Source organism: Mastacembelus armatus, chromosome 16 (assembly GCF_900324485.2).
Source record: "Mastacembelus armatus chromosome 16, fMasArm1.2, whole genome shotgun sequence".
Taxonomy (NCBI): domain Eukaryota; kingdom Metazoa; phylum Chordata; class Actinopteri; order Synbranchiformes; family Mastacembelidae; genus Mastacembelus; species Mastacembelus armatus.
In genome coordinates, this window is record NC_046648.1 from 18,300,399 (window position 1) to 18,315,542 (window position 15,144).

At 39.2% G+C, this 15,144-nt stretch overlaps 2 protein-coding genes across 7 annotated transcripts in view; both read left to right on the top strand.

The window, feature by feature from the left end:
• Positions 1–11,570, top strand: part of arhgef1 (Rho guanine nucleotide exchange factor (GEF) 1) — a 34,962-nt gene extending 23,392 nt beyond the window's left edge. For 5 of the 6 annotated variants that reach the window (XM_026316588.1, XM_026316590.1, XM_026316591.1 and 2 more), the window contains 18 exons: positions 616–780; positions 1,922–2,112; positions 2,236–2,382; positions 3,002–3,084; positions 3,431–3,556; positions 3,693–3,807; positions 4,210–4,310; positions 4,479–4,553; positions 4,652–4,727; positions 5,311–5,478; positions 5,574–5,661; positions 5,762–5,869; positions 5,988–6,040; positions 6,151–6,294; positions 6,420–6,548; positions 7,266–7,450; positions 7,889–7,993; positions 8,320–11,570. In XM_026316588.1, coding sequence (XP_026172373.1) covers positions 616–780; positions 1,922–2,112; positions 2,236–2,382; positions 3,002–3,084; positions 3,431–3,556; positions 3,693–3,807; positions 4,210–4,310; positions 4,479–4,553; positions 4,652–4,727; positions 5,311–5,478; positions 5,574–5,661; positions 5,762–5,869; positions 5,988–6,040; positions 6,151–6,294; positions 6,420–6,548; positions 7,266–7,450; positions 7,889–7,963 — 2,029 coding nt within the window. In that variant the 3' untranslated portion in view covers positions 7,964–7,993; positions 8,320–11,570. The remainder of the gene's footprint in view (positions 1–615; positions 781–1,921; positions 2,113–2,235; positions 2,383–3,001; positions 3,085–3,430; positions 3,557–3,692; positions 3,808–4,209; positions 4,311–4,478; positions 4,554–4,651; positions 4,728–5,310; positions 5,479–5,573; positions 5,662–5,761; positions 5,870–5,987; positions 6,041–6,150; positions 6,295–6,419; positions 6,549–7,265; positions 7,451–7,888; positions 7,994–8,319) is intronic. The other variant, XM_026316592.1, reaches the window with a different exon arrangement.
• Positions 11,571–12,404: 834 nt separating this feature from the next.
• Positions 12,405–15,119, top strand: cd79a (CD79a molecule, immunoglobulin-associated alpha). The gene is made up of 5 exons (XM_026316683.1): positions 12,405–12,560; positions 12,955–13,284; positions 13,898–14,013; positions 14,293–14,355; positions 14,566–15,119. Exons 1-5 carry the CDS (start codon positions 12,521–12,523, stop codon positions 14,689–14,691), a joined length of 675 nt encoding a protein of 224 aa, XP_026172468.1. The 5' UTR covers positions 12,405–12,520; the 3' UTR covers positions 14,692–15,119.
• The last annotated feature ends 25 nt before the right edge of the window (positions 15,120–15,144 follow it).

A 15,144-nucleotide genomic window follows, 5' to 3' on the forward strand; every position in this document is an offset into this window, starting at 1 on the left:
ATTATGTATTATTGTTTTAGTTGTTTTAAGCTGGAGGACTGTTGGAGGAGGCTGTTGAAGTTGCTTAACTGAAAACATTTGGTACATATGTTGTGTTGAAGCAATGCATTGGCTACCTTGGTCCTACCATGTCTACAGAATATGTTGCATACTCTTTCATTGTTTAACCAATATATGCATGTCAGATGTCATGCATATATATCAGTCATTCACTTTCTCTCTTTATTTATGATTTTTTTTCCTTTTTTCTTTTTGAACATCTACCTATTTGTGCAAATCCTCTACTAATGTAACTTAACTCAATTTTCCTCCTCTCTACCTTCATAATTAACACAAGTATCTGCTTTGATACTTTCCCTTCTACTCTCTACCCCTGATCTGTTCTGTTATTTTCATTGCCTTTTGGCATCTTCTTTTTTCCTCCTGGGGCACCTGTTTGGGTCCTGCTTCCATACTTCTCCATGTTTTTTTTTTGTTCTTTCTTGGCTCTCTTGTTGGCTTCTTTCCCCCTTCTTGTATTTGTATCCCCCTCCTATACCAATTCCTCCTTGCCCTTCTTCTGTCCCAATCTTTTCTCATCCCTCCCCCATCCACCTCCACTTTCCCTCCCTACAGTAGGAAAGTGGCACGTAGCGAGAGTGCCCGCGTGGACCGGCACCCCTCTCGTCGCCGTGGCTCTTCCCGGGCCAAACAGATCCGTTCCCGTAGTGATGTGGATCTCCAGCTGCCTTCTACTATGACTACAACAACTGCCCCGCTCACCCCCCAGCACCTCCATCCGTAAGATGGACAAACCCCCACTAAAGCCTCTCTGACTGGAGAGGTGCACAGCAGGGACAGACAGGGTCTGCATAACTGAAAGACATTACAGGATCAGAGTAATCCTAAAATAGTCAGAAAGCAGTTATATAAGATAAGAAGAATAATCAGAATATTGATGATGAAAGGCGCCTGACTCAGTCAGAACTATTAGGTAAGTGGCAGTTAATGTTGATAAGGACAAATTATTTTTCAAGGGCACATGTCTGTGTCTCCTCTGAAATGAACCACTATGGCTATGGTTTACTGACTCAGTACTGAGTGTCAGATGGCTCTGTCTCTAGTAGTGGACCTTCTCTGTGAACGACAGGAAGAGTGTAAGAGTTAAACAGCTGCTTTCATTTTCAGAGAGGGGTCATGCTCTTAGCTCTTTAGAGGAATGATTATTGAGTTAGTGTGAGCCCTTTATTAAGAGTTCACTTGCTGTTAGTCGACTGTAAATGCCAGGACCCAGAGGGGAATGCATTGAAACAGTAAAGGATCCAGAGTAAGTCAACAGAGGTCAAGTAAATTCAAAGATTTCAGTGCATTTTTCCATTTGATTTTTTTTTTTTCTTATACAAAGCAAGGCTGTGTTCTATGTGTAGTTGTAGCAGAAAGGCTAGAAGAAGTTGAAAAAAAAAAAACTGTAGTGTATGGATGTTGGTGAGTTTATTAGTGCCATAACCAGGAATGAATACTGTGATGGTTACCATGTAACAGAAATCTGCCATGGCTTTTATACGTTCCCATTTTTACTCTAAGATGTAGTTACATAGCTTCACTGTAGTTTAACATAAATTAACTATTAATTACAGTTGTAATTATTATGTTTTGTTATTGCAGAACAATCCAAATCTTAATATCCACTTCATAGCAACCATTAATGTGAGGTTATATTAATATTATAGCAAAGCTACAGAAATAACAACAGGACTTTGATAGGTAGCTACTAGTGTATCATCATTTTGGTGATTCCAGCTCATTTATTACCTACTGTATCTATTACAGAAGATTCACAACAATGTTGTTCCATTTTTGCTGCTGAAGTGATAGCTGTCTGGGTCAAACCTTTTTTACCTTGTGGTAACCAATCATTTCTCCCACTCCCTTCATTCCTCAGTGTCGATGGACCAATTACAGTTTTTGAAGGGCCTGGCCAGTCTCCAACCAGCCCCTCCCCACAGGTGGAGGAGATGGAGCCACGTCTCCTGGAGTTTGAGCAGGACCCACCTAACTGGAGGGAGCTGGCCTCCCCAGAAGCTCTGTCCAGTCTCACCAAGCAGGAGACCAAGAGGCAGGAGGTCATCAATGGTGCGGAGAGCTGAAGCAATACATGATGAGGCTGAAAGAGATGGGCAGATACTATGAGGGTGCAATGTAGGCTCTCACTTTATAATTTCTCTCATACTGTGCCTGCTCTCTCTCCCTTTACAGAGCTGTTCACGACCGAGCATGCCCATGTGCGAATGCTAAGTGTCCTTCAGGTTGTGTTTGCTAAGCCTCTAGAGAGAGTGGAGCTCCTGACTGCCACTGAGCTTTCTGCCATCTTCCCAAACCTGGACGACATCATTGAGATGCACTGTGAGTGCAATTACAAATAGGCCTTTTCTGACTTGTGTTTATGTCCATCCACAACCACATACATGAAGTTTGAACTCTGTCTCCACATGACAAGCAAACCATCCATCCATCCAACCTTTAAATATACCTGCTGGAGCCTATCCCAGCTCTCTTTGGGTGAACGGCATTGGTCACCAGTCCATTGCAGGGTCACATAGACAGACAGACAACCTCACACACTCACACTCACTCCAATGGGCAATTTAGAGTCACCAATCAACCTAAAATGCATGTTTTTGGACTGTGGGAGGAAACCAGAGTACCTGGAGAAAACCCACACAAGCACAGGGAGAACATGCAAACTCCACATAGAAAAGCTGTGAAGCAACATTGCTAACCATCTAAATACTACCATGCTGCCTGAGCAAATCGTTATGCATTGAATCAAAATTTGTACTCTAAAATGGCTTTTGGCAAAGATTGAAGCTGCTGGTTGTATTTTTTTAGATTACAGGCTATGCAGTGATGTTTCGGCACTCTTCCTTTAATGCTGTTTTTGTGACCGTTGGTGACTACATAAATGAAAGTTGTTCTCTGTATTTTTTAAAAGTAAATTGTTTATGTCTGGCTGTGAATCCAGATAACTTCTATCAGAGCCTGAAGAAACTGCGAGTGGATAACCAATATATAGTCAAATCCATCAGCACCACAGTGCACAACCTGGTGAGTAATACTCTTTCTCTGTTTAGCAACCTGTTTCTTTTTTCTCAGTATTTGTGTAGCTGTACTTGATGTTCTGACAGATTATTTCAACACAATCTCACTAAAATTGTACCAAAACAGATTTTGTTTAGATATAACAAAAAATAAAAGTTACATATTTAACAAAGTATAATATTTGCCATAAGAGCAACACCATTGTACAGTATTAGATGGTCTTTTTTTTTTTTTTTTTGTAACTTGCCAAGCTCTCTTCGCTTCCCTTCTGCCAGAATCTTTATTTGTCTCATTCTCATTTTTGGCTAGCACAGCGCATTGTCTTACTGTTGTGTGTTTGTGTGTGTTTCAGTTTGGAGGTCCAGAGGGGGACTGGTTCCAGAAATTGACAGCCCGTTTCTGCAGTCACCAGTCATGGGCCTTGGACCAGATCAAGAGCAGGCAGAAAAGAGAACCACGCTTCAACACCTTCATACAGGTTAGCACACATGCACACACACACACATAGACAAACTCAAAAAAAAAAAAATCTTATATGTTTAACAAAAAGTCGAAGGAGAAGTCACATAACCGGTCCCATACTTGTGCTATAACTGCATGTGTTGTAATACCAGGAGGCAGAGAGTAAACCACAATGCCGGAGGCTGCAGCTCAAAGACATCATTCCTATAGAGATGCAGAGACTGACCAAGTACCCACTGCTGCTGGAGAATATTGCTAAGAACACAGGTGTGTGTGCATCATGGTATGTGATATTTCAACATGCTTTCTACATACCTTGGTTTGTTGAAAAGGCAGAAAAAAGGTAGGTAGGGTGAAAACTGCTGAAACAATGAAACGTCTCAATAATTCACTTAAGAGTCTATATCTGGTGTTTATGCATGTTACAAGAGACATGCTGAATAACAGTCTTTTCTTAAAAGGAAATTACATATTTTAAAATACAGAACATTATTATGCTAATATTTATAATCACATATGTCCATTTAATTAATCATGTCGCAAAACTTTTGAAGAATCTCCTACTGTCAAACCAAGATTCTTATGTACACTCATGATTTATTGCTTTTGTTTGGGCTCTGCAGTGAAAGCTGGATTTTCCTCAACACTGTGTTTTCTGTCTCTCCACAGGGGACCTGACAGAGAAGGAGAAGATCCAGCAGAGCGCGGAGTGCTGTAGAAAGATCCTCAACCATGTCAATGAGGAGGTCAAAATGATGGAGAACCTTCTGGTGAGAAACACATAATCCATCACTCATCATACTGTTATATAGTGATTGAGCACCAATCGGAGTCTAGTAAATGCATTTTAAGACCTCTGAAGGTTTCTGCTTGTAAGACTACTACTGCTTCAGAGCTGTGTCCCCGTCTGACACTCTAATCTCGGTTTCTGTTCCCAGACATTGAAGGACTACCAGCGTAAATTGGACACATCAGGGCTCAAACCAAGTAATGAGCTTTATACTGAATATAAGGTAAGGTTGTTCCATGGAAGTTTTTGCAGTCTATTGCACTTTAGAGATTTTTGTAAGTCTTAATATTTTTGTTGATATTCCTCCGCTGTCTTCCTTAGAACATTGACCTGACTCAGAAGAAGATGCTTTATGAAGGTCCTCTAACCTGGAGAGTCACAAAAGAAAAAGCAATTGGTAAATATATGCTTGTTTGAACATTACATGCAAACTGCATGGCATTATTGGTCATGTCAGATAGCTGTTTTTTTTTTTTTTTGTTTTTTTTTTGCTAGGGAGCCATTATTATGAAAAATTTTCATTTCCCCTTTTAAGTGTAAAAGAAATGTAGAAGAAAATGCAGCTGGCCCACAGGTGCTTCTGTGACATTTGACCGGTTTGACTTCCTTTTTTATATCTGCCTCGATTCAGTTCAACACAGTACAACTTCAGAAATCTCCATCAAGAGAATTGTATGCAGGAGCAGCAACAAATACACACACACACAGGAGAAGAAAGTAAAACCACAATATTATATTATCAATAATAAACATAAAACAAAAGGGCTATGACTTTTATAAACTGTATGTGAAGCTGGTAAGAAATATGTTAATGAATAAATATAAATGTATAAAAGCAACTTATAGTAATGAAGCCTTGGCATGAAAAAAGAAAACGGCAGAGAACCTTTCTATCTTGCTGTTTTCCCTTCCTTTCCTCCATGTCCTCTGCTGTCATGCCCTGAGCACTGTCCACCCTCATGTTTCTCCCTGTCCCTCAGAGATACAGTGTGTGTTGCTCGGGGACCTGCTGGTGCTCCTACAGAGGCAGGATGACAAGATGGTCCTCAAGTGCCAGAGCAAGAGTAACATCGCTGTGCAGGAGGGCAAGCAGATGCTGAGCCCCATCATCAAGCTGGACTCGGTTTTTCTCCGCGAGGTGGCCACAGGTTAGTCATACACAGTGTGTCAACATTATAGACACTGCCTGTGTTGTGAGATTAGCATCATTCAACCAATTTCTGTTTGTTTTCTATTTTGTCAGATCGTAAGGCTTTCTATGTGATATTTACCTGGGAGAGTGGTGCTCAGATCTATGAACTGGTGGCTCAGTCTGTTGGAGAGAGGAAAATGTGAGTGTCATATACACAGGAATACACAGATCTTCATCATGTTAGTTTGAGAAACTTAACCACAGGATGAATGTTACTTTTGTTTATATTTGCGTTTTAGGTGGACTGATGTGATCAAGTTAGCGGTGGATGATTTGAAGAAAAGCGGAACAACCCTAAGGTTGCAGCTGCCTCCTGTGGGTGGAGGAGCCCCCTTCAGTCCCTCCACGTATGTGTCTGTGTGTGTGTGTTCACTCGTCTGTTCAGTGAACAAGATACATTCATTGCCTGCCAAAGTTCCCCAATCTCAAAATATCTCATTTCTTTTGTCATTTTCTCTCCGTCAGGCTGACTGCCCCTTTGAGCCCGACTGAGAATGGAGGTTTGAAAAGCAGCAGTGGTGAGACCGCAGTGCTTCATCAGCTTAACACTTTATAAGTGGTACACATTTTTTTATTCTAACACATTTCTGAACACTCAAGTTAGGTTAATCCTTGTGTCTGTCTGTAGATCGAGATAAGGATGGCTTGATGGATGACAAGTCTGCAGATCCCAGGCACAGGCTGATTGATTTCCTGTCAGACAAAGGCTTTGACTTGATAGGCCACTCCAACAGTGTCCAGGAGAAGGTGGCCCACACTGCTTTGGATGATGGTGAATGAGGGTCTTCCATATACTTCTGCAGATTATTTTTATAACTGTCTTTTTTGTTATTCAATTGTTTCATTGCACTTGTCTGTAGTTCTAATGAAAGCACTGAATCCATCTGGCCTTGTTAGTTGTGTCGCTGAAAAGGCTGTTGGTCGGCAGCATCAATCTATCAGAAGTCTCACAGCCTGATGAAGAAAATGGAGAGGAGCAGTCAGAGGGGCCCAATCAAGACCTCGATAGGAGCTGTCCATCAACAGGTAGGCTTCTGTGTGTTTTTAAATAAACACATGGACATTATGGTTATTACAGCTCTTTCTTGCAGAAATGTAGATACGAAGATAGATATCACTGTTATTTCTGAGTGCTTAATATGAAGCTAAGGTTAGCATAAATATTTTAAGCCAGGATGAATGGCAGACTGACTCTGTTATATCTCATATGTTTATCTATGACAACAATAGAGTTATTACCCATATTAGCATCAACCCATAACAAGTTAGCGATCTCATGGCTGTAGATTCATATTTAGCACATAGTTATAATGGCAATCTTCACATTAAACTTTTAGAACGAAATTATGTCCATGTTTAATTTGGTATCTGTGTATCATCATGGCCTTAACAACCTTTTCTCTCCATTATGAAGAGAAATAAAAGGCTAATAATGCAAAAGGGTTATGAAACAAGATGAGTGCACTTTTTGTAACACAAAAGAATCACCTGGGTTCAGTTTCTGTATCATGACAAATTGTTTTTTTTATGTTTAATCTAAAATTTTTGGGGTTTGAGACCTATTTCACCCTAAAATGAGAGTACAGATTTAGCAATATGAGTTAGTTATATCAGGATCAATATGCTTTACAGTTTAAGGTGTTACTAGTGTTCAACACCATTGTTATTGGTCAGCATTTATAGATACTTAAAAAAAATGCAACTGATTTCTGAAACATTTAAACTGAGTCTTTACATCCACAGAAGAAAGTCACGCCACCGACAGAGGAGCAAAGCAGGAGGACAATAACAATTGTGAAAAAGAAGGCGCAGGGACGAAAAGGGAGGAGGAGCAGAGCATCAGCGCGCCCCTGGTGTTGTCACACGAAAGGATAGAGGAAGTGTGCAGGAGGCTCACTAGTCTGGAGGAACACCTAAAGAGATTACAGGTAAGATAAGGTGAACAAAGAGAGATATGGATGAGAATACAGAAAGAAAACTGTATGACAGGGGCAGATAAAGATGAAAGACATAACAAAACATGGGAGCTGACTGGAAAGAGACACAGAATTGGGCATCAAGGATTTCACTGAGGATAACTTAAGTAAGAAGTGAGCTGTAGTATACTTGGGACAAATAGGGCCAAAACGGCACAAAGAGAAAGTGGAGAATAGAAAACCATTTAACCACGACTGTTATTGCTTGGCTGAAAATTGCCTTGTGAAATTGGACTTCTCTGAAAATGGCTATTATGTCCAGTGCTTGCAATGAGGCGTGTCAGAGAAGCAACAAGGGAGACAAAGAGGGGATGTTAAAGGGAGGAGGCTGGATTGTGTGTGCGTGTGTGACCTCAGTTCCTAAGGTGATATTGATTTTGTGTGATGCAGACTGTTGAAGAGGAGTATCACAGGCTGCAGGAGGCCCTTTCCAAGTTTTCACTGCAGCGGGGTAACTTCAATTAAGACATCATCATGCCACCTGCTGGCCACTAGGTGAGACAGCTCTATTTTTCCTGTGATCCTGAAGTATAATGTAAGATTCAAAATAAGCATCATTTATGATCAAGTGCATAGGTTTAGTTTCATAAGACGGGCTCATGCTAACAATTACAGGGCATCTAGATTAAATGTTTTCATCAGTCCCTTCTCCATTTTTTCATTTAATTGACTAAAATCAAAGTGAAACTGTAAAGGTGTGATAGACAAAAATAGGATTTTAGAAAATGCCTCCCTATCCCCTGTGCAAATTATAGCTGTGTCATAATCAAACTCATTACTGTCATCTTAGTTAAGCTTTCCTTGTAATTTCTTCTCTTTAGATTTGAACTGGTGCTGGTTTGGAGTGCAAGAGTGACTTTCTGAGGCTTCCCTGGAATTTCCTAAATCTGCATAAGTCATGTCTGGAACCTTGCTGCTTTTTTTGTTTGTCACAGCCAAGCAGGAAGTTTTCTGCCTGACAGAAGGGAGAGGGGTAATCATGCACAGTACAGTGGTTTATTGTGTGTGCATGTGTATGTTTTTATTTGTCTTTGTGCTTCCTTAGTAGAGAATTATACGAAGAAAAAAAATGAAACTTTCTACTTTTGAGTGGGAGGTGGTATTTGCAGAGAGGTGCCAAAAAAGAAGCAATATTTTGCTGTGAGAGATGCTGCCTAACAAAATCTAGAGATTGCAACCTGCTGTAACACACATACACACACTGGAGACATGCACACTAGAAAATAATTTCTCATTATTGCCAATAACAGATGTACAGTAATGAAGAAATCCTATGTTTGCCTGCCAAATTAGCCATACCAGGTGGAACCCTTAAGGGGCCAGTGTAGCATTTGAACATGTATTTTAAACGAACCTGCTGATATGTAGTGTTATTTCTAGTCTATGCCAAAGTACCACAGGGATGCACTTTTTTTTTTTTTTCCAAACAGGTTGAACCCATATTTATCAAGGTCTCTATTAAGTAGCATTTTTGAACAGCTGGGCGTCATGCAGGCAGCCCTGATTATGGAAAGATTGCAAGCAAGAAAGTCTGTGTATGTGTGTTACAAAGTTTTTAAGTAAGGATGTGTTTATTTGGAGGGTTCTTGCTGTAATTAGGCCACATAGAATCATATGTAGTGGCACAATAGGTAATCATGATGTTAATAATGGAGAATTGTTTGTATGTACTACTTTTATTTATTCCTCCTAGTCCTGTTAGGTCAGTGAGTTGCCTCACCTGAGAGAAATTGTTACAGCACTGGGCCAAAAAATATAAAGCAACATGTCAAAGAAAAGACAAAACGTAAGAAGGCAATCCTAGAATGTGTAGCACAGACCATCATAGGGAGGAAAGAAGATAGATGTAGAGAAGGGGAGTACCGTAGGTTTAGAAAGTGTTGTTGCTTTGGTTTATTTGAAGGGAGCTTGAACCAGACGCTTATGAGAAAACATGAGATTAGGATTTCTGCTTAATGTGCAGAAGGTGGCCCCTCCACAGATGTACAAGCATATACAACAATCACTTAAGGCCTAGTGCTACAGAAGTGTTCACAACGATCATTCTGTGCTGTCTTATGTGCCGTTACATTTGTGTTATTAGTTTAAAAAAAAATCTGTTCTTCCATGGTAGCAATATTTGTATCAGAATTGAGCTCTTTCTTGTTTATTCAGCAGTAGATTATAAAATATCTAGAGTAGTGGTATAGTTTTGGCTGTGCACACAGGACCAAAGATGTAACAAAGCACTGTAAGATCCTCTTAAGAGCTCTAATTTTCATGATCACATGCTTCTTCTGTGTACCAGCATGTTACCTAATGCTGATGGTGCAGTAGCACAGCCTGCATTTTCCTCTCCCCAAAATTCCAACATGTGGCATCTGAAGAGAAGGGCTTTCAAAAGCACATAAATGAACACAACATTGATTGTCAGTCAAAATAGCTAGTGTCCAATTCTCTAATGAATGTAACTAGTGAGATGAATAACAATAGACTGCTGTGACCTTGTGACCAAACCCACATATAAGCTGTCGATCTGCGATTTCTTGTATGCACTTCGCTTTAAGGACTTCCATCAGCAAAAAAAAAAATGAAAAGGTTGTCTTCAATATCTCTGTGGGTCAGGATGTTTAAGTAAAAGACTGTGGAATTGCTATAAGCTGTCCTGTTATGGCCTGGATAGAGGACCAACCACTGTTAACACCTCTGGGGCTAAACTGAACACATGGGACCTGTTCCAGCAGCAGAAGTACAAAGTAGCTAGAGGGGGATACAAAAGAAATGGTGAAGATTTGGAGGAAGGGAAAACTGCAGTCTTACCAGTGTCACTCTTACTGTAATCATGATCACTTCCTGATATGCATTCTGATTGTTTTTGCTACAAAAACATGCCCCCTTTAAACCTACTGAACCTCAGTATGAAATCATGCAAATGATAGTGCCATTAGTCACTTGAGTGTCACGAGGTGTTTGATTGTTGTTTGAACATTTCATCCACCTGATTGTGACTTCCTCTTAGAAATTGTACATAAATGTTTTCCTGAAGGAGAAAACTGTAGAGAAATTATAAATTAGATAATTATACCCTGTTCCCTGCTTTAGTTTTTATTAGACTTAAGAGCTGCATTCACACCATAACACGCTCAACCTTTGTGATAGCATGATCACATTTTCTTATCGCACAGTTTTAGTGTATGATGTGTATTTCATTTACTTAAACGGGTCGGGGTTCCTTTCACTGTTTTCAAAGAAGCTTTTGTAATTTTGTGCTATGCATTTGGCCGTAATGGTGAGAGAAACAGGATTTGTCTGTAACTCGTCTATGCATGATCAATTTAACAATTAATGCAAATGTTGATTCCATGACATAATCTCTAGAATGTAAAACTATATCTGCTGTGGCTAGCCAACCTACCCATGGGATAGACATATGACAAAGAGATCATCTCAAGCAGCGCTTTATACCTGTTAAAGTGCAGTGCAGGTGAAACCCAGTTAATAACAGCTCACTGTGATTCCTTCACTGGATGACAGTTACAGGCACTCCTTGTTTTCTCTCCTCCAGATGCCTTTCCTCATGTATTCTATATACAAATACCTAGATGTATAGAAAATGTATTTATATAGTGGTGCCTTGTTCTGATGATCAAGTTGTTTTCTAAAGGGCTCTTAAGTCTACAGACACAATCACTGATGTGGCTGCGTTTCATGGAGGATCTCAGACAATTCGAGACAATGACTCACGCATTGAGAGCTCATCCCAGGATTCTGATTGGTTGGTATAAGGGTTGGGGGCTATTTTAAATGTTCATGTAACTTGGCCTACAGCAAACTGTTTTTGTGTCCATCTCTATCATAGCAATAGGATTTTGGCCCTACACCAACTCTGCCAGGCACTGCCTTGTATAAAAAAAAAAAAAAAAGACACTGCTTTCTTGTCTTACAGACATCTGTCATCTTGTCTATAAACAATGAATATGCAAGAACTATACTGTGTATTTGGGTTTTGCTCTTTAATGATGTATACTTAAGGACAATTGTGGTACGTTCTGTTTTTTAATTCTTCATTTTTTTAATAAATTGGGGAAATGAGTATCTGTTTTCTCATTTTATCTAATTATGATCAAATTATAATTTGATCATTATTCTGAGATAATGGTTTGGGATTGAAGTATTGTTGGGTGTGGCTTAGTAAGACTGTCTGAAGACTATATGTTTAGATAATTGTACTAGGATCATTTACACACTTGATTTCTTGAAACATCTGATATCTGTATATCTCTTTTTAAATCTGCAGTGTATATAAAATATATACTTCTTAAATATACAGTGACGTTAGAAAAACTATCAAATTTCTTCACTTTCTATATACTTTGTGTTGTAGATTTCGTTTTTTGCCCATCAGTCTACACTTATAATGACAGTGAACATGTTTTTAGAAATTCTTGCACATTTATTAAAAACCAAAATCTGAAATCTCTCATTTACAAATGTACTCACAGCCTCAATTCAGTTATTTCTAATAGTTCCTCTGGCACCCATTACAGCTTCAACTCGAAGTGTCTATGAACTTTACACACCTGGATAGGAACTTTAGCCTTGTGGGGTTTTGGGTGGGCCCCCTCAAAGACTTGTCCTGAAGTTGCTCCAGTGCTGTCTTGGATTTGGGTCATTGTTGCACTGTGTGTTGTGCTTTGGGTCACTGTTGTGCTGTAGTGAACCTCCATTGCATGACGCTTCCACCAAACATGCTACACCCTGGAGATGGCCAGACGATGAGAAGGGCCTGGTATTCATGAAACGCAGCTATTGTTTCATTAGACTAGTCTAGAGAATCTTTTCACCCTTTCAGAATCAGTTTTTTAATGCATGCTTTTATGCAAATATGGGTTGGTCCAAAGTCATTCAAGCATAAATCCTGAATGAGGAAAAAAACAAAACGCTACTTTGTCATTGCTACAGTGAGAACTCGATCGTTCTTGTGTAAAACATTTTACCTAAAGTTCTAGTTTTTATTCTTGGATTAAGTATTTGTGGAACAAAATGGGTATAGGTATAATCCTTGGTCTTTGCAGCTTTGCTGGTGAGTCAAATTATTATTATAATACACTAAAATATCTGAAACAATATTATGTGGATAAAAGTCTTTATATTTGTGTAGATGAAATTATGTTTTGAGTTTGGGGAAATTCAATTTTTTCTGCATGTCATTACAATAAGTATGTAAGTATATATCTTTATTATAGGCCTATATATGTTTTCTTTTTATTATCTTTGCTCCTTTGAGTTCTGCTCTAGTGAACCACATCTCCTGTAAGAGCAGATGGTTGTGCTATCTTGCTGCATTTTGTGGTGTACATTTTCAGCTTGTTTTATTGCTTGGTGCTATTCATCTTTTAAAAACTTTAAGACCTTAAGAACATATACAATTGCATTATATTAGTTAACTTTGAATAATGAACTACTGTCTTCCACAGTTGCTATTGCTGAGACTGGAGTCAGTCTAATGCCGGACATTCCCTTTTTGAGCGTGTCGCTGTCACACAATGCTTTCCTGGAGTGTTGCTACAAGCCCAATAAGACATCCAGATGGGTCAAAAGGTCTCAATATGGCAGCGCTTTCGTAGGCCCATATCCTGTGTTATTTTCAGACAGAATTAGAGAAGGAAATCTGAAAAAGGATGGATCATTTTGTGACACACTAAACTTCACGTCAGTCACGCTGAATGACACTGGGCTGTATCAGTGTCGCATTGATGACAACTCCTTGACTCTTCACACACATGGCACCTACCTCCAGGTCTACAGTGAGTGTGTGTATGTCTGTATGTTATCGAGTGGGGTCCTATTCGCAATGCATACCAATCAGAAGTGTGTGGAAGCTTAGTGTTTGATATGGAGACATGAGCTCTAAACACTGCTAACACCTCATAAGCCAGAAATCCTGTTAACCTTAGGCTAGAAAGAACCGTGTGAGTGGCAGTATCCTTATATAGTTTATCTTTACATCATCAGGATGGTGTACTGCCACGTCTTTTGCTTTGAATAGCACCGATATTAGATTAAGTTACAATCAAACTAATGTACATAGGAATTTGTCACACTTAAATGCCATTTTACATCATAATCTTATTAAGTACAGCTTACTGATGTGGAAATGTGAAACAACCCTTAAGCTCCTCTAGGCATTACCAGTATGTGTGAGATAACCTGTATTACATTGTTACCCTCAGCTAATAAAACTGTCAATTGTTTATTCAGTTTTATATATTAGATTGTGTTCTTTATACTAAAGTGCAGTGATAAAACATTACAATCACCCTTGTGGGCCACTCTGACTTTCTACAAATAAAGTTTAGAGTTTGTAAGTGAATAGAGAAAAGATGCAACTGTTTAGTTTACTTCACCTCTGAACCCTAGAGCCCATCGAGAAGACAATAAACCTCAGTGAAAACACCAAAAACAGGATCCTGACAGCTGAAGGAATCTTACTTCTACTGTGTGTGCTGCTGCCTTCTGCCACTCTTCTCTTTAAGGTCAGAAGGCCATATTATCACTACTGACTGCACATTGCCATACACACAGAGCTGTAGCACTGATGTTGAAGTTATGGTTAATCTCCAGTTACTCAATATCAGCTTATCACTCACTGAACTAGAAATTGTTGCAATCTGCGAGGCAGCCCCAATTTGGCTGTTTCTGCCACAGAGTGCAATGCATTCATCAGTTGTTTCTAATAGTGTTTTTGCCTTTCCCAGCTTGGAAGTCGCACCATTTTACCAACTTCTTTACCAACCTCTGTTTTTATTTTACAGTCAAAGAAGTTACATGAACTGGAGAAAAAGAAGGTGCAGAAGGAAGAGGAAAACATTTATCAGGTGAACTTGAAATGAGTCACATCCTCTCTGAGTCAAACACAGGTCAGGGCAGGCACATGAGAAATACCAGTGCAAACATTTCTGTTGAAAGCAGGAACAATGATATGAATGAACATGTTATCTAGTGCCAGCAATCAATTTAACAGGAATATGTTTTTATTGATTTTTCTGTGTTGACTTGATTTCCAACCTCTTTATCTCATACACCAGGGGCTAAATCTGGATGAGTGTTGTGCCACGTATGATCAAATCGAATGTTCCCAGACACGCGGCCCATACCAGGATGTCTGCAACGTTGTGCAGGAGGAGGACAGTATCCAACTGGAAAAACCATAAAGGAACAGGGAGAAATAGAGTTTATTCTAGTGGGGAACTTATGCTTAAGTGTGTGATATCTAAATATCAGGCCTATCTTGGGGATTTTTTTTAACATAGCCTGTTAGTGTTTAGCTTTTAGTGTTTTAGTATCTTACAACATACTGTTCAATCAGCATCATTAATTTAAGATTGAAAGAATGAAACTTGTTGACTTTGGAAACAGCAGTTAGCAAAACAATCTCATTACAATGTCTGCATAGTCAGGGAAAATACTGAGGTTGTAAATCCAAGAAAGCTCTCCAGTCCATTTAATTTTGATGAACTAAAAAAAAACTGTAAAATTCGCTTTTTTTTCCTGTGGTTGACACATTTACCTGTTCAATTGTTTTTGTACATTTCAGTGCAGTCATCTGTATTGCATATTCAAAAATGTCCTTTTTATGAAATTGTCAAACGATTTTTCTTTTAAAA